This window comes from Erpetoichthys calabaricus, chromosome 15 (genome assembly GCF_900747795.2).
Source record: "Erpetoichthys calabaricus chromosome 15, fErpCal1.3, whole genome shotgun sequence".
NCBI lineage: Eukaryota > Metazoa > Chordata > Cladistia > Polypteriformes > Polypteridae > Erpetoichthys > Erpetoichthys calabaricus.
Genome location: NC_041408.2, coordinates 37,922,434 through 37,950,389, shown reverse-complemented (window position 1 = coordinate 37,950,389; position 27,956 = coordinate 37,922,434). Strand labels below are relative to the sequence as shown.

Sequence of the window (27,956 nt, the reverse complement as noted above, 5' to 3'; positions counted from 1 at the left end):
CAGAGTGTGCACATATTTGGTAAATTGTTTCCTTTCGCTGTTTTTAAAGAAAAGAATATTTTTTTTACAATTTTTTTTTTTTTTTTTTTTTTTTTTTTTTTTTTAAGAAGAACAGTATAGTTTTCTTGGAGGGTTGTGTTCAATATGTGCACTTTCATTCATTATACGCTACCGGCACAATTTTGTCTGATTTCCAAATAAAGCTCTTCTTGTGGGCTCTTCGGCAGCTTTTATGAGGCTGCCATTTGGAATAATATGTTGGTAACTGGTGTGTTCCAGATTGTTTAGGTTACACAACGAAACATCTCGGAAGGATTTAAAAGGAAGATGTATATTCTTACCACTGTTTGTTAATGTTCAGAAACTTTAGATTTCTGGGAAGCACTATTTCTAACACTTTTACTTGGGAGCTTAATATATGCTTCATGATCTTACACAGCTTTGGAAAATGCTCTTCTGCTTAAGGTTTTTTTTTATTGAAATTGAATTGGTGTTATCCATTACTGTGTGTCCTGGCAGTATCTCTTCTGGGGATAAGAAGCACCAAAGAACAGTGTGCTTGCCCTTTGTGGACTAGGGCTGTGAGATTAGTCAAAAGCTAAGGTTTGAATATTCAAATTAAAAGTAATTAAATTTTCAAATGTATTTAGACTTAGGTTAACTATTATGGAGACTACATGTGAGTTTATGCATGTTTTTTTGTACTTTATTATTAGGTGATGGCTACAGTAAGAACAAACACCAATAGCCAAATAAAATTTTAAAAATTAAAAAAAACCTTGTGGTACTTGGACAACCGTGATTTAAATTTAAAAGCCACCGTTTTTTTTTTTTTTGCCAAGAACTGATGGCTGGGTGCAATAGTTGTCCTCAGGTCAGCAAGCCTTAAAAGCAGACATTAAAATGCTAAAATAATTATGAGCCAAACCTGCTGACACTGTGCTTTAGGGCTGTGCCATATCATATTGTTCACGATAACACTGGTATAAATTATGTGATAAAGTGCCATCTCAAAATATCAAAGATGTACGTTCCCTAGCGAGCACAACAACGGCAGAAGCCCAAACATGTCTGAGAGCAAGAGCCGTGTGTGAGCCTCCAATATCGATTTAGGACCTAAAAAAGGGAGTCACTTCAGTAGTATGGAAGTGATTTGGCTACAAGATGTCAGACCTCCAACAAAGCACAATACTTAGCAAGATATGCAATAAAACTGTAACCACTAAAGATGGAAACACAGCAAACTTGTTTCACCACTTGAAGCAAAAACCCAACGTCCAGTACAACTGGGCTATTAAGGCATGCAAGGAGATACTAGTATCTGGTGATGTGTGGCCAAAAAGTGAACAAAAGACTCAACTGAGCATTTACTATTTGCACTCCATATAACAGGAAGAACAAATGGTGTATGAAAATGACTGATGTGGTTACATATTGTTTGGCCATGGATATGATGCAAATTTAAATGGTAGAAAAGGATTGGTTAAAAAGTTTGACCCAAGATGCAACATTCCAGGCAGTAAATATTTTTATTCAAAGACATCCTTGACTGCGATTGTATGTATGAAACATGCTGTGAAAAAATGTAGCTTAATTTTAATAAACTGTAAAAAGAAGAGAAAAATGTTTGAATTGTTGTTTGAGAAGAGCCTAGTTAACATGCTGAGAACAACACATCTTGACAGTATCTCTGTTGTGATTGGTTGAGTGAGGGTCTGTATTCTATTCATGCAATGGGATTGGCCAAAAGGAGCAAATGGGGAAGATGTGAAAAAGACCTAGAGACGAAGATGGCGTGTACCATGGTCTGCTCTCTGATTCCAGCTCCTTTTTGCTTTGAAAAGGGAAATGAGAGAGACATAGAACACCACTTGGATCACAAAAACATTGAAAGGAAGACATTTAATGATAAAGTTCAAAAGTAAACGCTGAGCGTGCCTGCTAGCATCATAATTGATAGCATAGCAGCTATGACTGATGGTGAGAGGTCTTAGCTTACTGGCTAGTTGCCATCTGGACTGGGTTACAATTGCGAAGAAATTAACAGGGCAAATAAAAAAAAAAAATATTCAGCTGCTTTTGTTCCTCTGTGGACAAAAAAAAGCAAAAACCCCTTCTGGGGGGAGCTTCAAAAAGCTTAGTGGCAACAAAAATGCAAAGTTTTTAGAAGCAAAACATATTTTTTAATTAACTCTCGTAGTGACATCTCAGTTCAGCAATATATTATAGAATGCTAAAAGAGAAACAGCAGCGAATTGACCTAGATCTTTAGAACTGTTATGTCCTTCTTAATTACTGGCCGTCAATCAATTAAAAATGTGTTTTCTCCTGAAATGCTATTGACTGGAGTTTTTTTTATTCCTCTCCTTTATTAGTCATAGCTCAGTTAATTATTTAATGCCATAATTTGTTAGATTCATTTGTGTCATTCACTAACTATCAATATCTTTTTAATTTCAGGGGTTTAAAGATTGTGCTGGTCGAGTTTTCATTGACTCCTTACCTGAATTCTGCCTCCCAGAGGTAATTATGCAAATCATAACAGTGTTGGTTGACTTTATTTTAAAAATCAAGTGTACAATTTGTTGCTTGAATTCATAGATTGCCAGATTTTTTCGTTTTTTGTTTTTATTCTCTATCTTTGTGTTTTTTCCCACTTCACAAAATGAGTGAATTAGACTGATTTGCCTTTCTAAATTGGACACTATAAGCATTGGTTTGTGCAGTGTATGAATCATACCTTACTCAGTAATGCTGTTTAATGCAAGATTGAATTAAGTACGTTTATGAATGTTGTTATAGTAGTGTGTCAATGTTTTAACACTAGATTTACCAAAGCCTACAAAAAAACGTGAAATCCCAGCCCACCTTAAATCCCTTCGCACCTCTCTGTCAGCGTCTTTTGTGTTGTAAATGTCTCGATAAGCACAAGCTGAAAGCAGCCTGGTATCCCATCCTCCCCACCAACGCAGGAAAGGCAGAAAGTTCTCTCAGCTCAAGTCTGTTTACCTGCGTATGAGTTGTCTAGAGTTGTATAGGGTAAATAATATATCATTATTTGGAGTACATGAATTTCATGTGTGTTCCGTGTCTACAACAATCTATGTAAACACATCATTAAAACAAACTTTTTTCATGTTTTAGTAGTAATGGACAAAATGTAGACATGAAGTGTATAATGTGTGAAGCCTGAAGTCCAAATATCAAATAAACACTTTCACCAAAGGTACTAGTATAACAAAACAAGTGCGCTTTTATTCAAGAATATAACTGCAGAAAAAGAACTCGCGTTAAGGTGCGACTTTGACAAGCCCTTAATATGACCACTTTGGTGGCGCAGCGGTAAGAACTGCTGACTGGTAATCAAAAGATCGTCAGTTCAATAACAGATACCTCCGTTTTGAGAAGTGAGCTGCTCTTATTCTTACTATTATAGAATAAAAACATACATTTGATGTGAGTCTATACAGTCATATGAAAAAGTTTGGGATCCCCTCTTAATTCTTTGGATTTTTGTTTATCATTGGCTGAGCTTTCAAAGTAGCAACTTCCTTTTAGTATATGACATACCTTATGGAAAAAGAGTCAAAAACAGGACTTTGCACGATACCTTGACGAGCTTTGTAAGCGCTGCTTTTTCTTTGAAGGACACGTGTGTGGCACATTGACTGGCAGGATGACGCCCGACCTGTTGCTGCATTCAAACGGTGCCATCTTTCACCTTTATGCCTGGTGAAGCTTTGTTGATTTTATATGTGATTGGACGTTTCTTGTGGGGAGGTCTTCTGTTCTCTTTCTCAAATATAGAATCATCATCATCTGAGTTCACCTCTGTTATAGCACATCTTTATGTGAAAACAGCAGTGTCACATCGGAAGGGGGTGGGGGGGTTGAACGTGACTGAGAGAATAAAACACAAAAAAAAAAAACGCTAACCTTTACAAGTACCATAATTTTACATCGGCTATTACAGTCTCAAATCAAATGTATGTTTTTATTCTATAATAGTAATAATAAGAGCAGCTCACTTCTCAAAACTGAGGTATCTAGAATTGAACCAGTGACCTTTTGATTACCAGTCAGCAGTTCTTACCGCTGCGCCACCAAAGTGGTCATATTAAGGGCATGTCAAAGTCGCACCTTAACGCGAGTTCTTTTTCTGCAGTTATATTCTTGAATAAAAGCGCACTTGTTTTGTTATACTAGTACCTTTGGTGAAAGTGTTTACAGTAATCCCTCCATCGCGGGGGTTGCGTTCCAGAGCCACCCGCGAAATAAGAAAATCCGCGAAGTAGAAATCATATGTTTATATGGTTATTTTTATATTGTCATGCTTGGGTCACAGATTTGCGCAGAAACACAGAGAGACAGGAACGTTATTCAAACACTGCAAACAAACATTTGTCTCTTTTTCAAAAGTTTAAACTGTGCTCCATGACAAGACAGAGATGACAGTTCTGTCTCACAATTAAAAGAATGCAAACATATCTTCCTCTTCAAAGGAAACAGAGAGTAAAGCAAACAAATCAATAGGGCTGTTTGGCTCTTAAGTATGCGAAGCACCGCGGCACAAAGCTGTTGAAGGCGGCAGCTCACACCCCCCTCCGTCAGGAGCAGGGAGAGAGAGAAACAAAGTCAAAAATCAATACGTGCCCTTTGAGCTTTTAAGTATGCGAAGCACCGTGCAGCATACTTAAAAGCTGCACACAGAAGATAGCAACGTGAAGATAATCTTTCAGCATTTTTAGACGAGCGTCCGTATCGTCTAGGTGTGCGAACAGCCCCCCTGCTCACACCCCCTACGTCAGGATCACAGATAGTCAGCGCAAGAGAGAGAGAAAGAAAAGTAAGTTGGGTAGCTTCTCAGCCATCTGCCAATAGCGTCCCCTTGTATGAAATCAACTGGGCAAACCAACTGAGGAAGCATGTATCAGAAATTAAAAGACCTATTGTCCGCAGAAATCCGCGAACCAGCAAAAAATCCGCGATATATATTTAAATATGCTTACATATAAAATCCGCGATAGAGTGAAGCCGCGAAAGGCGAAGCGCGATATAGCGAGGGATCACTGTATTTGATATTTGGACTTCAGGCTTCACACATTATACACTTCATGTCTACATTTTGTCCATTACTATCTAAAACATGAAAAAAGTTTGTTTTAATGATGTGTTTACATAGATTGCACCACCAAAGTAGTCATATTAAGGGCGTGTCAATGTCGCACCCTAACGCAAGTTCTTTTTCTGCAGTTATATTCTTGAATAAAAGTGCACTTGTTTTGTTATACTTGTACATTTTGTGAAAGTGTTTATTTGATATTTGGACACATTATACACTTAATGTCTTCATTTTGTCAATTATTACTAAAACATGAAAAACGTTTCAGTTTTAATGACGCGTTTACATAGATTGTTGCAGACATGGAACACGCATGAAATGCATGTATTTCAAATAACAATATATTCTTTACCCTATACAACTCCAGGCAACTCACATGCAGGTAAACAGACTTGGTTTGAGAGAACTTTCTGCCCTTTCTGCATTGGTGGGCGGATGGAATAGCAGGCTGCTTGTGCTTCACGAGACATTTACAACACCAAAGATGCTGATGGAGAGGTGCAAAGGGATTTAAAGTGGGACAGGATTACACGTTTTTTTGTAGGCTTTGGTAATTCTAGTATTAACACAGAATGGAACCAGAAGAAGTTATCGCCTTCTTTTTTTTTTTTTCTTTCCCCAATCCCTCAAACCCCAACCCTGTCTTTAATGATTCTCCAGAAGGAACTTTTGGATCTTTCAACCGTTGATGTGATTCTGATTTCCAACTACCACTGCATGATGGCTCTTCCATATATCACTGAACATACTGGATTCACAGGCACTGTTTATACCACAGAGCCTACTCTCCAGATTGCCAGGTACACAAAGGCCGAGCAATGATAAAATATTTATCTTTTTTTTTCTTTTTTTTTTTTTTTAAGTTAGGTATGCATACCACGGATTGTTAAATTGTATTAATATGACATTCCTTAAGGGAAAATTAACATTGTGTTAATGATTCTTAAAGTCCAAACTTTACAGTGTCATATGTGCATTAAGTCATTCAGCAATCTTGCATATTTCCTCTCGATTAAGCAATTGCTTTTTATTGCATCTATATTGTAGAACGTTCTCCACCCTCCCACATGATGGGACTGTCTGGTAAGAACACTAAATGAATGGTCTTTCATAAATATATTGTCCTAAAACCAAAATAATTGAATTTGAATGAGTGAGTTTTTCAGCTCTGTATTAGCAATGGCTGCCCAAGTTTTTAACCTTGAAGATAAATTCACAAATTCCTTTATAAAGTAAGAATATTAGGGCAATTGTGACAAGAACAGACTATTCAGATCAACAACTTGAATCTGTTCTATTCACCTAGATTGTCAAAAATAACTTGGTAAGCGGAGACCTGGGCTACTCTCCACCACACAACTTGATAATTTATACCATATACAGTGGTGTGAAAAACTATTTGCCCCCTTCCTGATTTCTTATTCTTTTGCATGTTTGTCACACAAAATGTTTCTGATCATCAAACACATTTAACCATTAGTCAAATATAACACAAGTAAACACAAAATGCAGTTTGTAAATGGTGGTTTTTATTATTTAGGGAGAAAAAAAATCCAAACCTACATGGCCCTGTGTGAAAAAGTAATTGCCCCCCTGAACCTAATAACTGGTTGGGCCACCCTTAGCAGCAATAACTGCAATCAAGCGTTTTGCGATAACTTGCAATGAGTCTATTACAGCGCTCTGGAGGAATTTTGGCCCACTCATCTTTGCAAAATTGTTGTAATTCAGCTTTATTTGAGGGTTTTCTAGCATGAACCCGCCTTTTTAAGGTCATGCCATAGCATCTCAATTGGATTCAGGTCAGGACTTTGACTAGGCCACTCCAAAGTCTTCATTTTGTTTTTCTTCAGCCATTCAGAGGTGGATTTGCTGGTGTGTTTTGGGTCATTGTCCTGTTGCAGCACCCAAGATCGCTTCAGCTTGAGTTGACGAACAGATGGCCGGACATTCTCCTTCAGGATTTTTTGGTAGACAGTAGAATTCATGGTTCCATCTATCACAGCAAGCCTTCCAGGTCCTGAAGCAGCAAAACAACCCCAGACCATCACACTACCACCACCATATTTTACTGTTGGTATGATGTTCTTTTTCTGAAATGCTGTGTTCCTTTTACGCCAGATGTAACGGGACATTTGCCTTCCAAAAAGTTCAACTTTTGTCTCATCAGTCCACAAGGTATTTTCCCAAAAGTCTTGGCAATCATTGAGATGTTTCTTAGCAAAACTGAGACAAGCCCTAATGTTCTTTTTGCTTAACAGTGGTTTGCGTCTTGGAAATCTGCCATGCAGGCCGTTTTTGCCCAGTCTCTTTCTTATGGTGGAGTCGTGAACACTGACCTTAATTGAGGCAAGTGAGGCCTGCAGTTCTTTAGACGTTGTCCTGGGGTCTTTTGTGACCTCTCGGATGAGTCGTCTCTGCGCTCTTGGGGTAATTTTGGTCGGCCGGCCACTCCTGGGAAGGTTCACCACTGTTCCATGTTTTTGCCATTTGTGGATAATGGCTCTCACTGTGGTTCGCTGGAGTCCCAAAGCTTTAGAAATGGCTTTATAACCTTTACCAGACTGATAGATCTCAATTACTTCTGTTCTCATTTGTTCCTGAATTTCTTTGGATCTTGGCATGATGTCTAGCTTTTGAGGTGCTTTTGGTCTACTTCTCTGTGTCAGGCAGATCCTATTTCAGTGATTTCTTGATTGAAACAGGTGTGGCAGTAATCAGGCCTGGGGGTGGCTACGGAAATTGAACTCAGGTGTGATACACCACAGTTAGGTTATTTTTTAACAAGGGGGCAATTACTTTTTCACACAGGGCCATGTAGGTTTGGATTTTTTTTTCTCCCTAAATAATAAAAACCATCATTTAAAAACTGCATTTTGTGTTTACTTGTGTTATATTTGACTAATGGTTAAATGTGTTTGATGATCAGAAACATTTTGTGTGACAAACATGCAAAAGAATAAGAAATCAGGAAGGGGGCAAATAGTTTTTCACACCACTGTATCTTTGGTTCTTTGTGTGAAGAAATCTTTCTAGCATTTATCCAAAATCTGCCCGGAACAAGTTTCCAACCATGTCCCTGTGTTATACAATTTAAATACTTTCATCATGTCACCTTTTAATCTCAGTTTGCTTAAACTAGTACTCCATATATATAAAAAAATTATATGCAGTCATATGAAAAAGTTTGGGAACCCCTCTCATCCTGCATAATAATTTACTCTACTTTCAACAAAAAAGATAACAGCGGTATGTCTTTCATTTCCTAGGAACATCTGAGTACTGGGGTGTTTTCTGAACAAAGATTTTTAGTGAAGCAGTATTTAGTTGTATGAAATTAAATCAAATGTGAAAAACTGGCTGTGCAAAAATGTGGGTCCCCTTGTAATTTTGCTGATTTGAATGCATGTAACTGCTCAATACTGATTACTTGCAACACCAGATTGGTTGGATTAGCTAGTTAAGCCTTGAACTTCATTAGGTGAAAACTCTGCTAAGCAAAAATACAAACTCAATTTAAAAATAAAACTGCCAGTAATGCAGTTTACCCCATAACTGACAACACAAAATTTGTAGAAAAAAACACTACAAAGGATGCTGTTTTTTATTTATCCTTATAACATTTCAGTAGCTGAGTGTGTGTGTGTGAAATGAGGGGACAAGGTCTTAAACTCTGCCCATACGTGTCACTTCTGATATAATGTAAATTACTGGCTAGTGTAGTCAAAGTATGTGTTATTTACTGGGTAAGTTAAGTAGGCAAAAGCATGTCTTGACTAGTGCTGGGCAGTATGACCAAAATTCTATATCAAGGTATTTTTCAAGATTGTACCGGTTTCACGGTATTCGACGGTATTTTTTTCCCACGCATGAGTTAATCACATTTTCCACTGCAATTACTGCAGTAGACTGGCTAAGAATAACCTATTCCACTGTCATGAGAATTGCACATTGTACAAAAAAACATTTTAATGTGCACACAAGTATTAATACAGGTTTGCATGGCTCCATAAAGTGATAGTTTTTGGGGGGGGGGCACTAATGCACAGAAGGATTCACACTGCATGACAGTTGCTGTCAAAATATAGAACCTTTTTATTGAACAAATTTTGCAAACCGCTTAAACTAAAACTTTGACAACAAATTGTCAACCATCCAAAGAGGCATTTAGTTGTATTGCACTGAACATGTCTTAGAAAAGGAATAAATGGCAAATATTTTTTGTAAACCAACTACACTTTGTTAATGTTAATCTCTGTCCACTGACATGTTAAAGTGACTTTTTAAACAACTTTACCATCATTAAACTGCATAATATATAAACTAATAAATAATAACAATAAAATAAATAATAGTGCAACTTCCAGTAGTAATACTATTACATCAAAACTTCAAGCCCAGGTACATTACACAGTATTCACCAAACTAAAATAAAACAAGTGCATCTTGGAGATGACATTTCCAACTGAACCGTCATTAAGGCAAATTGCATTAATATAGATCTTGCTTCAAGCTAAGCTATATATATAATAAATAATAAAACTGCAACTTGCATTTATAATACTATTTGTTGTTTAGTGGGTCAAAAAAAACAAAAAAAAAAGGTACTTTTTAAATCCAGTTCGCCGTGTCTGTCTTTGTGGGCGCGATTGCTCGACCGCAGGGAGTTGATGAGGTGATTGGGGCAAGTCGCATCTGATCATTCTCAATTGCTTCGTCGGCTTAGTGTGGCGTGTGATTAAGGCGCTGAGCCCACGGACGGAGATGTATATTTATGGGCCGGCAGGATGGGGGAAGGAAAAAAGAAAAGATAGAACACAAGGAGGTTAAAGAAGGGAAAAGGCAGTCATGGGAGACGATCCAGACACCAGGAAGGAGAAGGCAGCACGAGCTGGGGCTCCGTGAGGGAGTGCAGGCTTAGGCGATCTAGGGGCTGGTTCACCCCACTGAGTAAGCGCATCTCGGACAGCGCTATTCCTCAACGCTGGGTTGATGCATGCAGTTGGCCGTGCCTGTTGCTGTCTGTCTGTATGTCGGCAATATAATGTTTGCACGCACATTTATTATACACCTGCCTTTCCACATTCTGGCTAATATCTTTAATGAATGTGTGTGACATATTTAGTCTTGCGGGTAGGGCATAAAACTGTAGTGAAGAGGCACAAGTTGAGACAGACAATACTGTTTTTATATACTTATAGAAATACTTTTTTTTATTTCGACTGACTGCCAAAATGGAAGATTAAGACTTTTAAAACTAAAGGAAAATAAGGAGGACTTTTACAAAAAAGTGACGGAGATTTTCATGGAGAAGGATAGACACATGGACTTAATTTACAAATAAAAGTAAGACCACAAACGGTTTTCAATTTTATAAAAAATGGGATCAGACTAACCTCCTCCTCCTTTTGTTGAACAGTCTGTATTAAAATTGATTAAAGCATTAGATTTAAAAGCTTTTAAAAACAACTAAATATTTCAATTAAGGTAACATGATAAAGATCTCTCGAAATGCGTGCTTGTTTAAAGCTTAACAGTATCGTGCTTGCACAGACTGGTTTCTTGGGTTGAAACATTTGATCTTGCGGACTGTACTCATTAGGCCACTTAATTTGTTTGATCATTGATAGTCAAGCTGTATTTAACGACATTATGAACTGTGAGTGTATTTTGTTGACTGAAACATAACTGGCATTGAAATATGTGTAGGCCAGCATTTGTGGTCTTGCAACAGGAAAAAAAAATAAAAAATTGTACTATTATTATGTAAAAAATCCAGAACTAAATAAAATAAAAACAAAAATTTTAAACACAGAACTAAATAAAAATAAAAATTGTTGACTCCACTGAAAACTAGAACGAAATAAAAATTAATTTTATAAAATAAAAACTAAAACTACAATTGATATCAGAACTGAAATATCTCTGGTGTGCTCCATGACAAGACAGATGACAGTTCTGGCTCACAATTAAAAGAATGCAAACATATCTTCCTCTTCAAAGGAGTGCGCGTCAGGAGCACAGGCTGTCAGAAACAGAGAGGAAAGCAAACAAATCAATAGGGCTGTTTGGCTTTTAAGTATGCGAAGCACCGCCGGTACAAAGCTGTTGAAGGCGGCAGCTCACACCCCCTCCGTCAGGAGCAGGGTGAGAGAGAGAGAGACAGAGAAAAAAACAAAACAGTGAAAAATCAATAGGTGCCCTTTGAGCTTTTAAGTATGTGAATATCCATTGGCAATAATGGATACAATGAGGCTATTAGAAATAAACTGGATGCATTAGGATTAAAAGTCAAATCGGAGGTAAAAAGCTTAGGGGTAACCGTTGATTGTAATCTGAATTTTAAATCGCATATTAATCAGATCACTAGGACAGCATTTTTTCACCTAAGAAACATAGCAAAAGTTAGACCTCTTATATCATCGAAAGATGCAGAGAAATTAGTTCATGCGTTTGTTTTCAGTCGGCTAGATTACTGTAACGCACTCCTCTCAGGTCTACCCAAAAAAGACATCAATCGTTTGCAACTAGTGCAGAATGCAGCTGCTAGAATCCTTACCAGGAAAAGAAAATCCGAACACATTTCTCCAGTTTTGATGTCACTACACTGGTTACCTGTGTCATTCAGAATTGACTTTAAAATTCTGCTTATGGTTTATAAAGCTTTAAATAATCTCGCCCCGGCTTATATATCGGAATGTCTGACACCTTATATTCCAAATCGTAACCTCAGATCCTCAACTGAGTGTCTCCTTAGAATTCCTAGAGCAAAACTTAAAAGAAGTGGTGAGGCGGCCTTCTGCTGTTATGCACCTAAAATCTGGAATAGCCTGCCAGTAGGAATTCGCCAGGCTAATACAGTGGAGCACTTTAAAAAACTACTGAAAACACATTATTTTAACATGGCCTTCTCATAACTTCACTGTAATTTATTCCTGATACTCTGTATATCCAATTCATTATAATAACTATTCATTCAAAATCTGTACTAACCCCTACTCTCTCTTCTGTTTCCTTTTCTGGTGTCCTGTTGGTGGTGGCGTGCGCCACCACCATCTACCCAAAGCACCATGATGTTCCAACGATGATGGATGGATTAAAAGCCAGAAGTCTGTATGACCATCGGCATCAAGTGACTCCGTGAAAAACCCGAACTACAAAGAGGACTATTTCATTTATGTTAGGTAGAATGCCCAGGGGGGACTGGGCGGTCTCGTGGCCTGGAACCCCTACAGATTTTATTTTTTTCTCCAGCCTTCTGGAGTTTTTTTTTGTTTTTTCTGTCCACCCTGGCCATCGGACCTTACTCCTTTCTATGTTAACTAATGTTGTCTTATTTTAATTTCTTATTTTGTCTTTTATTTTTCTTCTCTTCATTATGTAAAGCACTTTGAGCTACTTTTTGTATGAAAATGTGCTATATAAATAAATGTTGTTGTTGTTGTTGTTGTTGAAGCACCGTGCAGCATGTCGCTTCACGAAGCAGCTGCACACAGAAGGTAGCAACGTGAAGATAATCTTTCAGCATTTTTAGACGAGCGTCCGTATCGTCTAGGTGTGCGAACAGCCCCCCTGCTCACACCCCCTACGTCAGGATCAGAGAAAGTCAGCGCAAGAGAGACAGAGAAAAGTAAGTTGGGTAGCTTCTCAGCCATCTGCCAATAGCGTCCCTTGTATGAAATCAACTGGGCAAACCAACTGAGGAAGCATGTACCAGAAATTAAAAGACCCATTGTCCTCAGAAATCCGCGAACCAGCAAAAAATCCGCGATATATATTTAAATATGCTTACATATAAAATCTGCGATAGAGTGAAGCCGCGAAAGGCGAAGCGCGATATAGCGAGGGATCACTGTATCTAGATATGTATACACTACTTCTCCGCTGCGAAGCGCGGGTATTTTGCTAGTATATATATATATATATATATATATATATATATATATATATATATATACACACACACACACACACCGCAGGGGACTGTACTTTCTCCAGTCCTGTTCAGCCTACATTACCTGCATTGTTATCACTGTTTTAATATATTTTTTTTATCAGTATGCTGCTGCTGGAGTATGTGAATTTCCCCTTGGGATTAATAGATTATCTCTCTCTCTCTCTCCAGTATAAATCTAAGGATTCTAAATGTGCAGAGAGCTGGAATATCATAAATGTTATGTGTTCTGTGTGTGGTGATTGCTGCTGTCAGTTCAGAAGCAAGCACATAGCAATTAAAAGCTAGGTCCATTTTAACATGACGTTTACGACGGTCTACTTTAATGGTAAAGTAAACTACAAGGTTAAAGTGGACATTTCGAGATTAAACCCGAAATTTCCACTTTAATCACAAAATACACCTTTTTCACCATGTCCTTAATTTTATTTCTCTGTGGCTCAAATACGCTGCTGCACATTCTGATGCTGTTGTGAAGGTACAAAAAAAAAAAAGACGGCACAGAAGGTATGTGAGAATTTTAACATGTACCCTGTCATTAAGTTGGGGAATATACTACACTTGAATATAAAAGCACCACAAATGCATTTGTATGTCAGTATTTTGCTTCACAACATCAATGCACGCACATCGATCCCAGAGGATTCCACAAAGCAGCATTCTGTCACATGTAGATTATAAACAGAGACTCTGACGTTACATTCCGACTTTTATTACGTTGCACCCCCCGACTTTTTGCAAGTACTGCAACTTACACATGTATCACGTTAATTTCTGAGGACATGCTCAGAGGACACGTCAAATGAACGCTGGGAAAATGTGGCAGCCATGATGCGTGCACATACACGTTCTGAGCATGAAGTATAAACAAGCCCTAAGAGGTGACATTATTAAGTGTTTAAAATTATGAAGGAAATTACTACAGTGGATCAAGACTGTTATTTTAAAATGAGTTCATTATGGACACGGGGACACAGTTGGAAACTTGTTAAGGGTAAATTTTTCACAAAAATGTAAAACTTTTTCTTTATGCAGAGAACCATAGACACATGGAATATGCTGCCAAGTAGTGTGGTAGACAGTAAGACTTTAGAGACTTTCAAAACTAGAATTATTTTAGAAGAATTAAGTGGATAGGACTGGCGAGCTTTATTGGGCTGAAAGGCATGTTCTCATCTACTGTAGATAGTTCTAATGTTATAATACGGACTAGTCATTTAGCCCGTTACAATAACGGGCGCTAGAACAGTAGTGCATAAACATTAGAAGGAACCGTCTATATTAAATGGCAAGGGACTTTGACCTCGTTCTTTTTGTTGGTCGTATTTTTCTTTCTTTCAGCCTTTCTTTTGTTGATGTTTACTTGCTGAGCTGACCGTTCTTCGTGGGCTGCCGCCGTGTATTGTGTGTCTTTAATTTTCTGTGACAGTAATACTGTCTTGTGCGTCCGCTGGCTTGTACGTCCGCAATATGCCTTTAATTTTCTCTGGCGGTAATACAGGCGTGCGCGTCGGTAATATGCCTTTAATCTCCTCTGACAGTAATACTGGCATGTATGTGGCTGTAATATGAATCACTGTATTGTGTACCTTTAATTTCCTCTCGCAGTAATACTGGTTTGTATTTCCGTAAAACGCCTTTAACTTTCTCTGACAGTAATATCGCGCATCGCACCATGCCCTGCGCATGCGCACTTCACCAGAAGACACACACACACACGGACACCTGGACGCACACAGGGATTTTATTAAAGAGGATATTATGTTTCTGAGATTTCAAGTTCATCTTTATTATTTCATTTCTTTAGACTCTTAATGGAAGAGCTTGTGCATTTTATTGAAAGAGTTCCAAAGGACCAGTCTGCTGTCTACTGGAAGAGCAAAGAAATGTGGAGGTGAGGGGTTAAAAATATGTTTCAAATTTACTTCAGGACCAAAACTTGGTGTGCAATACAAATATAGCGTACATAATGTAATCATTTTGGTGTGTTTTTGTGTAATTTACAAGTCCTATACTATTTCTGTACTAAGTGAGTAACAAAGCCACTTTGATTTTCCTGCTCCAAAACATAAATAAATTGAAGTTTTCAGAAATACTTTTTTACATTGAAGATAACTTGTTATTCCTGGAGAAACACCAATTTATTGTGGAAAAAATCCAGAAGTATACTGTTTGGATTTCTGTTATACATTTTAAGCAGCTTATGTTCTGGTAATTTTTCAGTAAGGCTAAAATTAATCACAGTTTATTTTTTATAAAAAAAAAAAGCTATTAACTGTGTCAAGTTATTACTGTGATAGTTACTCTGCTTCTTTTTTGAGTAAAACTTTGGCAGTGATCAATATTACAAGAGACTTTACAAAGTCCTCAGTTTTATTGGGGTAGTCTTAGGTGACCACTTACCAGGACTGCTTGACTCATGCACACCTTTCTTTTTCCTCTGATTCTAATTATTTCTGCAATACATCATCATACTCATGCTGACTCTCTCCCTCTCTTGAACATTATGCTGTCCTTCTCAAGAAGAATGAACTTTCAGGCTCTTTTTTCTCCAAAATAACTACCCCAGTTTAAAGTACACATCACTTACATGGCTGCCTAGAAATGAAATGTCAAATGTTATGGCTATCATTTTTCGGTATGCTTCCAAAATGGAGGTACTTCAGGTCAAACCATGACCCAGTAGCTGCTATGTTGGTTAAGTTCTGTATGTAGAATTTTTTCCATAAGTTTGTCTTATGTGGTATTGCAGTATATTTAAATATTTTAAGGTTTCTTTTACTTGTCATTATTGCATGACGCAATCAAAGCAGCTTGATTTTGTTTATCCATGTAATCCTCGTCCATTTATTTTCCATTCAAGCCTCTCAAAGCATCATCAGTACATTTGGTTTTCTTTGTGTGTGTGTTTATTATAGGTCGCAATATTTTTTATACTAGAGGTGATTAAGAAATACCATATATTTCCAATTATAATTCATGTTTAACACTAACGTGCAGTTTACTATTTAGCAGGAAGAGAGGCTGTCAGCAGTTGTAGTATTCCACTACTGTGTTTACTTTAGGGTAATACTTATTGCTCTCTGTTTCAGTTTTACCTTTACCCTATTGCTACATTTTACACATTAATGAAACCTCTTGGTTGGGAGCATGCACTGATAATGTGTTGCCACACCCACCACATAATGAACCATCTGGATTGGGACCAGAGTGTAGCGGGTGACACCTCAGCACCACATTTGGAACAGCGTGAGGTTTTTTTGGTGGTGGCTGGAGCTTCTTGTAGTAGTTAAGAGCAGTGGTTTGTTTAATCTGCCTGTCAAATTATACACAGGGTATAAAGATGAAAGAACAGTTGCATTGCTTGACCTTTGCAATAATGTAGTATTTGAGCTCATTCCCACTCTAGTTGTCGTGGCAGAGGTTACAGCAGCCCGACTTTTCTCAGGAAGGTACATGGAGTGTCAGGAAGGCAGCAGAATCGGACTTTTCTTGCGTGAAGCATACACGGACTCAAATCAAGTGAAATGAGCATCCATGGATGAGCAAACCATACTTTTATTACAATTGTTATCTCCCAACACATTTTTCTCTGTCATCTGACTCCGTAACATTCTATTCCCTGCTATCCTGCCTCTAACTGGTTCCACCAGTATTTCCCAGTTCACTGGGTATAGCATCTTTCCCATACATCACATATGCTTGACAGGGCCTAGTCCCATCTAGTACTGGTCCAGTTGCTGCTACCAATATTTACAACCTCAAGTTCATATCTCTTTATCTGGAGTAGTGGAATTCACTCTCCCCATCCTTTAGTGCACACTTGACCTTCAGTCTACAGTATAATGGTGGTTTCCAGCTAGTGCTGGGCGGTATACCGGTTCATACCGAAATCTGTTTATTTTTTTTATTATATGGATTTTTCTTATACCGCAACACTGGTTTAAATTGCCTAAACGACGTTCAGAACGTGGCACAGCGTGAAACTGTTCAAGTGGGGACCTTTTTCACTGCTACACCGCTAAACACAGATTTGTTGCGCGGGGGCTCTTTTTCACTGCTACACCACCAAATAGGTAGCGGTAGTTGTAGGTATTGCGCGGTGAAAATGGACAGAGAACATTCCAAAACTGAAGCCGACGATAAAGTTGAACATGATGAACAGAAGAACTTTTGCCGAAAAAAAGGAGTCGCGTCCATCGCCTGGAGATACTTTAGTTTTAAAAGGTCAGATGTGTAAATACTGTTTCTATACTACTGGATAATACTGCAAGCCAAGTTGTACTTGTTTTATTTGTTGTCAATACAGTGTAATGTACCTGGGTACTGTGTAATAGTGTGATGACATGTTGACTTTATTCTTAACATTTCCACTTTAATCTTGACGCTTATGACGAGAATAAAGTCGACATGTTGACTTTATTCTTAACATTTCTACTTTATTCTCGCCGTTTATGTCAAGATTAAAGTCGACATGTTGACTTTATTCTCGTAATTTGTCATTAAAGTAGAACATCGTAAACTAAACTTAATCGTAAAATGAATATTTAATTTACTAGATTTTCTCAAACCCCATCATAAGTTATATAGCACATTAAATGCTTTGTGTTAAGTGTTCTCCGAGATTCTTAAACTGACTTCTTCTTGCACTAAGAGGAGGCGCCGGCAGCGATCGCCGCACAGAATACACTCACTTCATGATCTTCCTGCTCTCTGAACATTTCGAATGCTAAGATAAATACTTAATATAATTTTCATGGTGAAATGCATTAAAGCATGCATTAATCATATGGGGCACGGTGGCGTGCCTGCCTTGCATTTGCATGTTTTTCTGGTGGGTTTACTCGGCGTGCTTCAGTTTCCTTTCAAAGTCATGTAGGATGTGGGGTTTTGTTATGCTGTATTGACCCTAGTGTATGTTTTGCTTGTATTCATCCTGCGATGTGCTGGCGACTCGTTCAGAGATGGGCGCAACTCTGAATGGATGGCATAATTAAACATGCATAACAAAGATATTTTTAAAGTTTTGAACACTCCGTGGGCTAAGTTTATAACTAGTTTTAATTTCACAAAGACGTTTATCGTGTGGTGATTGGTTATATGGTGAAAGAAAAAGGAAGGATAGGAACTGGGGTTTTGGTACGTCAGATAGAGACAGCATGCATGCAATAAAGATAGCCCGCTCAGAAGAACATGCATTGAATTCTGTGTTCGTGTCTCCGACCACCAGATCACAAACCCAACATTTACACAATATTTAAGTTAAACCTGTGCGATAGCCATTCATACATCCAGTTTTTTGGAGCCTCGTCACACCTGCCATAAAGTTCTCTACACTGAATGTACACCTGGGGACCCCTTACTGCGAGGGAGCAGCACTACTGCCTCACTACCGTGCATGTGTAATACCTGCTTTAATGCATTTCATCATAAAAATGATATCAAGTATTTATCCTAGCATTCTAAATTTTCAGAAAGCAGGAATATCATGAAGTGAATGGATTCTGTATGGTGATCGCTGTCTCCTCTTAGTGCGGAGGAAGTCAGTTTAAGAAGCGTAATGATTAACAACTGGGTCGGGGAACGCAACACAAAGCATTTAATGTGCTGCATTAATTTATGACGGGGTTTGACAAAATCTAGTAAATTAAACATTGATTTTAGGAAGAAGTTTAGTTTACGACATTCTACTTTAATTATGAAGTAAACTATGATAATAAAGTGGAAATGTCGACTTTAATCTCGACATAAACGGCGAGAATAAAGTGGAAATGTCGACTTTAATCTCGACATAAACGGCGAGAATAAAGTGGAAATGTTGACTTTATTCTCGATATAAACGGCGAGAATAAAGTGGAAATGTTGACTTTATTCTCGACATATAGTTTGTTTTTTTCTTCCCTGTGTCCGTATTGTTTTTTTCTTCACCGTGGCCCTAATACCATTCCGTAGGGCTATACCACAAATAGCATTATAAATGCAAGTTGCAGGTTTATTATTTATGCATATAGCTTAGCTTGAAGCAAGGTCCATATTAATGCAGTTTGCCTAAATGATGGTTCAGTTGGTAAAGATGTTATCACCAAGTTGCACTTGATTTATTTTATTTTAATTTGGTGAATACTGTGTAATGCCTGGCCGGGATGCCCCTTTGACACTGGAACCTGGGGAGCAGCCATGGGATGCACACTACGTCCCCTTTAACACTTGGTGGCAGCCCTCCTGGGTTACATCGGGGCCACAGGTGTGGGACTTCAGGGCTCAGACCTGTTGGGCTCCGTAGCCACCACCGGGAGGAGCTGTAAGGCTTAACGAGCCCATGTGGGCTGGAATGCAGCCACACCCGGAAGTGCAGCCTAATTAGGCCAATTACCATCTGGAGCACATCCAGAAGGGCTATAAAAGGAGCCTGCGGCCACTACTCATGGTGCCAGAGTCAGGAGGAGGAAGAAAAGAGTCATGTTTGCTTTTGCTTTTATGTGCGTTTGGGACTGTGTTGTGTCTGTGGTTACGAGGAAGTCGTAGCCCACAGACAAAGAAAGTAAATCTTTTTGTTTATTTTTACCTGTGCCTCAGTTGTCAGTCTGTGTCAGGTTGACGCCTATATAGCGCCTTTGCCACACAGCTTATTCAGATACATAAAAAATAACAGGTCTAAGCCTTTCCAGTTTAATTCTTACAGTGCTCGTGCTTAATTAAATCTAATACTTATTTCCTTTATGTGTTCATGATTCATTTTGAGTACATTTTAATCAACAGTAAGATAAATATATCCCTCTGTATAGCCTAGTGATGGATGAGCTTTTACCCACACTACTCATATACCTTATAAGGGTTATTTATTCCCCACAAAATTCTGCTTGTGCTTTTCCCAACATTGGCACAGCTTTATTTTATAGCTGTAGTCAGTCTTGTGGTGGTTTGAGTTAAGGCTGTGCAATATGGCAAAAAAGTACAGTGTGTTTTAGTTCGTACATGCATGCATTTTTTTTAAGAAGGACCCAAGAAAGGGTAATATCCTCATGGCGAGCACGCTAGGCTGCGGTGCTTTTTATTATGGGCCTTGAAAGAATTGAGCATAGCACCTGTGCAGAATGTAATGGTGTCAGCCACTGTTGGGGAAAAAGATTGGCGTTTTGCCAAATTGGCTGGGAGTTTTGATTCCAGATATAAGAGACATTTCCTGCTTATAGGGATCATCTTTAGACTCAGTCGGGAGGTGAGTGTGGTTGGTATAGAAATTTCTTTCAGTATGCCAAACAGCAGCATGTGCCTTAGTTGTATGTATTTTAAGTAAATATAGATATCTTCTAGTTGTATCATTGTTTTGGTGAAGATATCTTAATATCTTGGGTTTGTTTTTGGGTTTTTTTTCTTGTAAATATTTTTGTGCATTCATGGGACTTTATTTGTGTAGTTTCTTCCCGAGCACATTTTCTTTATTTGGAAAGACTGTGGTTTTTGTGTATATAAAACTTTTTATCTTTGAGTATTTTTCATATTTGTGACTGGTAATTCACTATAAATGATGTTAACCATTTTTGATAGGGACATTGCTTTTTGTGTTTTTTTTTTTAAATTGTGCACCTGTAAATAAAATGCACGGTTCTGTTTGGAAACACCACCTTTTAGTGTCTGTCTCCATGTTTTACAACTCTCATGTCTGATCCCAGTCAGTCCTGAACTACAAGACTCCCAAAGTGTAGTCTGGTGCCAACCTTGCCACTACACAGAGTGTTGCAGGAAGCCAGTAATTCTTTTACAAACTTGCTTGAACATTTTGTGGGCTATCGTCATCTCACCACTGCACCAGCAAGTTGTTTGTGTGCCAGTGAAATAACCAATAGTGCTAGTCAGAGGTGGGTAGTAACGAGTTACATTAACTCAGTTAAATTTACTTGAATAACTTTTTTTAAAAAATGTACTTCTAAGAGCAGTTTTACTGCACCATACTTTTTACTTTTACTTGAGTACATTTGTGAAGAAGAAACGCTACTCTTACTCCACTACATTGGGCAACACTCGACTCGTTACTTTTTTCATTTATACATTAAACTATATTGTTGCAAGAGAGAAGTTGCCAGTGGATCTACTGTATGACTGTTGCACCAATCAGACGTAGCCATGCAGTCACATGACCACACACAAACTTCCTGCGTCTTGCAGCCTGTGAGAGACTTTTTAGTCATGCGGGGCTCTTGTTCACTGTTAAACGGTCACAGCTTCACTGCAAGAACCAGATCGTCATTCCCAAGCCTGCCTTTCATGTATTTTAATCTCATGCCTTTTCTCCTTTTCTTTGATTCCCCCTTCTTTTTCGTGCTGACCCGTATATATACACTCCCGTCTCCGTGGGCCTTAATCACACGCCGTAGGAAGCCAATAAATCAATTGAGAATGATCGGACCCACACATGCAGGTACGACTCGCTCCAACTACCTCATTAACTCCCCATGGTCATGCAGTTGCGCCCACGGAGAGTGACACGGCTTTATGGATTTGAAACTGGCCTCGTTTTTTTTTTGTTTTTTTTTTTTTTGAAGCCGCGGACCTGCTACACCACAAAGTGCATATGCAGTATTATACTGTCAGTGTACAGGATATCTCATCACTGTAAGTAGTTTGCACTGTTCAAACATACATGTTACCTACTGTAGGTATTGGCTCCAAAAGCTTTGTTGTGAAAACTGAGATTTGGAACTTTGTGTTATTTGTGCATCTTTATTTTGTAAAGATGTGATTTATTTTTACTCATTTTTTTATTTTGTTATTTGGAAATAGCAGAATTTGCACATTATTTTATATTTTTGTCTGTCTTTTTACAACATTTCTAAAAAATAAATCATTTATTATGTTTAAATAGTTACTCAGTACTTGAGTAGTCTTTTCACCAAGTACTTTTTTACTCTTGAATAATTTAAGTTTTTGGTTGACTACTTTTTACTTGAGTAATTTTATTTTGAAGTATCGCTACTCTTAAGTATAATTTTTGGCTATTCTACCCACCTCTGGTGATAGTGAGAACTCTTTGGGTTTGTAATACTTATCGCCATCTTTGTCTTTTTATGTGACTAAAAGTGAAGGTCTGAAATCTTGGTGTTAAATGTGATAGACAAGTCCTCAAGTTACTTAGGTAAGTCTTGATGAAGACATTAGCAATCTGTTTAAAGAAATGTCTCCTAATAATGAATTCATAGAGAGTAATACAGTGTGCATAATAATCCTTCCCAAGGTATATCTTATACTTTTCATCCGCAGCAATTTTACTACCTGAAATATGCTAACAATTTTTTTAGTATTATTTATTAGCCGAACAGGTATTGATTCACTAGTACCTCAACTAAGTTTTTGTAATTCTGCTACCACAACAAAGTATTTTGTAAACAGTGCTCAAACAGAATTTTTTCCATGATTTCTTTGTGTATTGTGCTTGCTCACTCTAACACATTCGCATGACTCATCTCTGCGCACACCACATACATTATCGCACATTCATTTTCCAGAAAATGTTATACAGTAGACCCCAGCGAAGTCGCGGTTCAGAGTTCGTGGCCTCAGTCATTCGCAGATTTTTCCTTAGAACATATCTAATAATTGTTAGCAGAAACTGCAAATATTCTCCACAATTTTTATGGCTTTTTTTCGTGGCAATACTGTACTGTAGAGAGAACAGGAAGCAACTGTAGAGGAAACGCGGCTTGGGATGGTGAAAGTACCCAATAGAATTTGAAGCTGCGACTCCCAGCAGTCCCTGCAGTGGCTTCCCATTCAACGTGCAGATCTCTGGACTATCTATTTTAATCATTACATTTCATCCGTTTTTCATGATTTACTGTGTGTGTTTTCTTGGTGCTTTGTTGTATTTAATGTGTAATCACTGTAAGGGGAACAGGGGTGGTATCGTTATTTTCATTTATTTCATTTGTTTTCATTACATTCTTTATTTGCTGTTTGATTACCGGTTTGCTTTGTTTTTGTTTCTGTGTGTGCATGCGGGTCGGGCCAAGGCTGGGTGCGTCCTTGGAATCTCCCCCATAAAAATAAATCGGCATCTTCTCAACGGTGTGAATCTTAGTGGCACCGGACCGCTACAGCATTATTCATTTCTCCTTGCTGCTGATTGACTGTGATGCATCTCCAGCTGAGTGTTCTTGTGTTTTCCGTTTTGTTCCTCTTCACCCATAAACCACCACAAGCAGCTATAGTCATTTCCCAGTGCCATTTGCAATCACACAGGAGCTGATCAGGCAGTGCCGTACATTCATTGAGCAGCCAGCTCATGACTACTGCCAAACCCTTGTGAGCAGGGGGGCTGAACACACCCATAGAAGACACGGAAGCTCCTCAAAAAATCCCTCTTAAAAAACGCTGATCGACTGCTTTCACATTGCTCCCTTACTTGCTGGGCTTACTTGTGGCTGCTCTGTCACGTGATATGTTTCTTGCACGACGCTACGCATACTTCAAAGCCTGAACAGCGCCTGTCCTTTTTGGCTGATTACTTTGTTTCTCTCTCCTCCCCCAGTCATCCTCTGCTCCTGTTGCGGGTCCGCTCCCATTGTGCTCCCCTATGATGTTTGCCTATTCTTTTAATCGATAACTAACTGCATACTGAGCTCGTTTTACTTCTGAAAGAGACATGTTTGTTTGAAGTGTCTGAATAAAGTTCCTGTCTCTACAATCTCCTGTGTTTCTGTGCAATTCTGTGACCCAAGCATGAAACCCTGCAGCCTCACTTTCTCTTGGACTGAGCCGCTGCACTAGCTTGCCATCGCCAGCGTTTACCTCTTTGTGCTTGCGTGCTGCCAGTTCAAGCGCAGTTGGCTCGGTGATTTACTTAACTTCATCCATGGTGTCAGTTGCATCTTGTACATATTGTTCCAGTAGTTTTTTAAATAGTTTTTTGTAGTTCATTAGCAGTGTGTAAAATGATCAGTGTAGCAGTAATTGTGATGCTCTTTGCATGAAAAAAATGTGTTCTATTAAAATTTCATTTTTTCTTTGTGAATTGTGATGTTTACTTAAAGTGCAGCAAAAAAGTATTTGGTGTCCAGGGATGCATTAACCCCCAAGTATGTGGCAGTTTAAGGGTTAAAGCCCCAAGGTGCTGCCGAAACGCCCTGCACCTTCTAAGGCTTCTGGCAATGAAAACGTGCTTTCATGAATTACAGTACTGTACATATAGCGGTAACATTTGTATTTTACATTCTAGCACTGCAGGAGACATAGCAGTAAAGTATAGAGGTTTACCTTTACATTCTTTTTTTTAGGTAATGTATTAAGCTGAGTTTGAAATTAAAGTGTTTTGGTGGCATATTTAGGGTTTAAACTATAAAAATTTCATTTTTTTAACCACATCCAAAATTTGCAGTTTTTCACAATTCGCGGATGCTTTAGGAATGTAACCCCTGAAAATGTTGGGGGTGTACTGTATCTCTTTTTTAAAATGTAGTGGCCCTGCCTAGAATTACATAAATAGTGCATAACTTTACTATTACTCTGGGTAAATGGCGCAAGCTTCAATTTGAGTTTTTGTAAGTAATCAGCAATGTAAGATAGGTCACGTGTTTGAGTTCATGAGTGTTCTCATTAGGTTCATGTAATTTTGCTGTGGATATTCAAATCCAGACTGTAAAGTAGTCCTGGATTTTTGTGACTGTTGGTCCTGGAAAAGTCATGAAATGTCCTGGAATTTTGAAATGTACATACCTTAAAATATGGTTTACATCAGTGGGGTTTCTCATGTGATATTTTTTACGTCATAACCTTAGAAATGCAAGATTCTATATGACATATTCATGGTTGTAACATATTGAGTTGTAAAGTTTTGACCCACCATTGATAAGACTTCAGCTTTTTTGCTTAAAATTTCTCCTCCTAGTTTTAAATTGTATTTTTTTCTAAAACAACATTTATATTAAGTAATATTTGTCAAAAATGTGACCCTATCATTATGTTTCTAACAAACAATGTGTTTTGATTAGTTTATTACTTATTGTACTTCTTATGGGTGTGGGGAGGCTTACCTCAAGTCAGAGTATTATATCTGTTTGGATTAATACATTTACATTTTTTATTAATGATTTTCTTTTTTGATGTTGATCATGGCACTCTGGTAGACTCACTAGTGATGTCACAAGATTTAAAATAGGGTGAAAACAAAGTGCATATGGACTGTGTTGTTACAATTAAAGCTTGTGGTAGAAATGGTTCATTCTAATAGTGTTACCCTGAGAGAGTGGGTTTTTTTTTTTGGGCCAGCATTATAGAAAGGATAGTGAAAATCTTTCTTGGGACTCCTGCAAACAAAACTTAATTGATAATTATCTGGATAAATCGTGCAACACTTCTAAAGGAAAATGTTTATAATTAACAGTAATATTGATGGGTCAGTTGAATTGAAGAGCTACACAAGGAAAATTGTTTCAGTAAATACACTGATTAGGGCGTAGAATATACAAGTTGAGGTATTAAAAGTACAACATGTCTACTCAAGTGTTATACCAGGTGTGCCTGATTAAAGCTATACAACTGAAGTTCTGTGTTTTTTATCTTCTTTCCTTTTCAGCATTTACTGAAATAAATATATATTTATTATTTAGTTTTTCATACATTAAATGTTATTTTTTTTGACAGGCTTCTTCCATCTTCACTTAAAGATGCTGTAGATGTCACAACATGGAAACCCTGCTATAACATTCAAGATGTAAATGCAGCTCTCAGCAAGGTCCAGTTAGTTGGATACTCACAAAAAATTGTAAGTATTTTTAAAAGCAATCATGATATCTTTGTAGACTTTTGCTGCTATTATGTCATTTGCCAGTTAATTAAAGCTTGTATTTTAACATCTTGCTCAGTGAAAATGCTTTAATATAGGAGTAGTTTGTGGAGGTTGGGGGTGGTAAAAGTAATTATTGTACTTTCAGAGTTTTATTCTGAAATATTCTGGGGTGTTACCCCCTGCCCCTTTAATTGGCACTGAATTATTAGTGTACCAATGAGTGTGGTATAGTGGGTCCACAGCTCATGTCAAAGGCCACTTTTTAAATAAATAATCGGCGCACTTGCAGCTTAGAAAGGGGGCATGGTTGTGTCGCGGAAGTGGTTCCTGGGGAAGTTCGTGATGTGGGCGGTCCTTGCTTAAGTGCACAGGTGAGGAGTCGTCCACATCCACAATTGTTCTCGGGAGCTGCTGATTTGCCATAGCTGATCCACGTCCCCGTAATATTAAATAGAAGCACGAGGCAGCTAGCAGGGGAAAGAAAACGAAGAGAGAGAACAGGAAATAACGGGAGGTTGCAGGAGAAGGCAGGAAGCAGGAGGAGAAGGCCAGTGCACTAGGGCGAGCGAGCACAGGCTCGCGTGCAGCTGAGCAGGGAAGCCTGGGTGTTTGGCCGGCACCCGAGGTGCAATTGACTGTGGTCGCTCTCGCTGAAGATTTAGTGAAGAGCAGGAGTGACCGGAAGAAGGACGGCTGGCTGTGTAAGGCTGAGAGGGCAGTGGGAGTCGGGACTTGGGACATAGATTCCCCAGTGTGAGCACCCTGGTCGCTGGGGATTCCAAGTCGCTGTTTGGTGGAGCCTACCGGAGTCAGGGAGGCGAACCGACCAGCAGAAGCAGACAGAGCAGGTCAGCTGCAGCTAGGGTGACTCTCCTGGTGTATTGCCTGGATGGGAGAAACAGGGGAGTCGCCAGTCAGCAGTAGGAATACACCAGGTTTTATTTTTCAAGGGCAGCTTCCAGCCATTGTTTTAACCTTGTTGTTTTTAAAGGATTTTTCTATGGTGTTTTTAACCTCCACCTTTTCACTCGTTTTAATGGATTATTTATTTAATGATTGACGTTTTGTTGCACTACACTTTATTTAATTTGGACTTTGTTTTGTTGGTTTTGTTTTTAACCCCTTCACCGCCCTCTGCCGGATATATCCGGCACCGCTGTTTTAATGCTAACGCCATACTGCCGGAATTATCCGGCACATTTGCCTGTGGTTATATGAATGCCTGGCAAGTAGTATAACTGACGGTTTGGCGTGGGTATTATTACTACGTTGTATTTCGACAAGTCTGTGGTTGTTTTGGCCGGTCATGTGACGTGATTCGCATGTAACAGCTGTGAATATGGCGAAACGTAAACTGACTTCAAGTGAGGCTTTGCAGGCGATTTTGGACAGTTCTGATCATGATTGTAGCAGTTCTGAAGAAGATTTTAGTGACAGTGATGAGCAGCAACGTGCGCTGCATGATATTGTGAATGAAGACGCATCGGATGACGGCGCTGAGTGGGTGTATCCCCAGCATCTCAGCTGGGCTGCTGCCCGAGGTGAACTACCTTTTCTGCATTCGTTTGAGGGAACGTGTGGCTTTATTGTTGATGTAAACAATTACACTGCTGAGCAGTTTTATGAGCTGTTTGTGTCACCTGATTTGATTAGACATTTTGTTCATCAGACAAATCTGTATGCAGCACAGTTTATTGAGAAAAATCCCAATTTACCTCCACATTCCCGTGTTCGTGCTTGGTTTGACACTGATGAAAACGAAATGAAAAAATTCATTGGGATTTTGATGTTGATGGGAATAATCAGAAAACCAGATATTGAGATGTACTGGTCTACAGATCCTATGTATGCAACACATATTTTTGCAGCTGTCATGACACGTAACTGATTCTCTTTGCTGCTGAAATTCTTTCATTTGAATGACAACAGAAACGAGCCAGATAAGAAAGATCCAAACCGCGACCGCTTGTTCAAGCTACGTCCTTTGATTGATCATTTATTTGAAGCATTTCAGTTGCCCTACATGCCAGGACCGTCAGTTGCAGTTGATGAAAGTTTATTGTCGTGGAAGGGCCGCTTACAGTTTCGACAGTATCTAC

The 27,956-nt window shown here is 38.6% G+C and overlaps 1 protein-coding gene across 2 annotated transcripts in view; it reads left to right on the top strand.

Annotated features, from left to right (window-relative positions):
• Positions 1 to 27,956, top strand: part of ints9 (integrator complex subunit 9) — a 315,943-nt gene that overhangs the window by 28,161 nt on the left and 259,826 nt on the right. For both annotated transcript variants that reach the window (XM_051919331.1, XM_051919332.1), the window contains exons 4-7: positions 2,461 to 2,523; positions 5,783 to 5,922; positions 14,884 to 14,970; positions 25,713 to 25,833. In XM_051919331.1, coding sequence (XP_051775291.1) covers positions 2,461 to 2,523; positions 5,783 to 5,922; positions 14,884 to 14,970; positions 25,713 to 25,833 — 411 coding nt within the window. The remainder of the gene's footprint in view (positions 1 to 2,460; positions 2,524 to 5,782; positions 5,923 to 14,883; positions 14,971 to 25,712; positions 25,834 to 27,956) is intronic.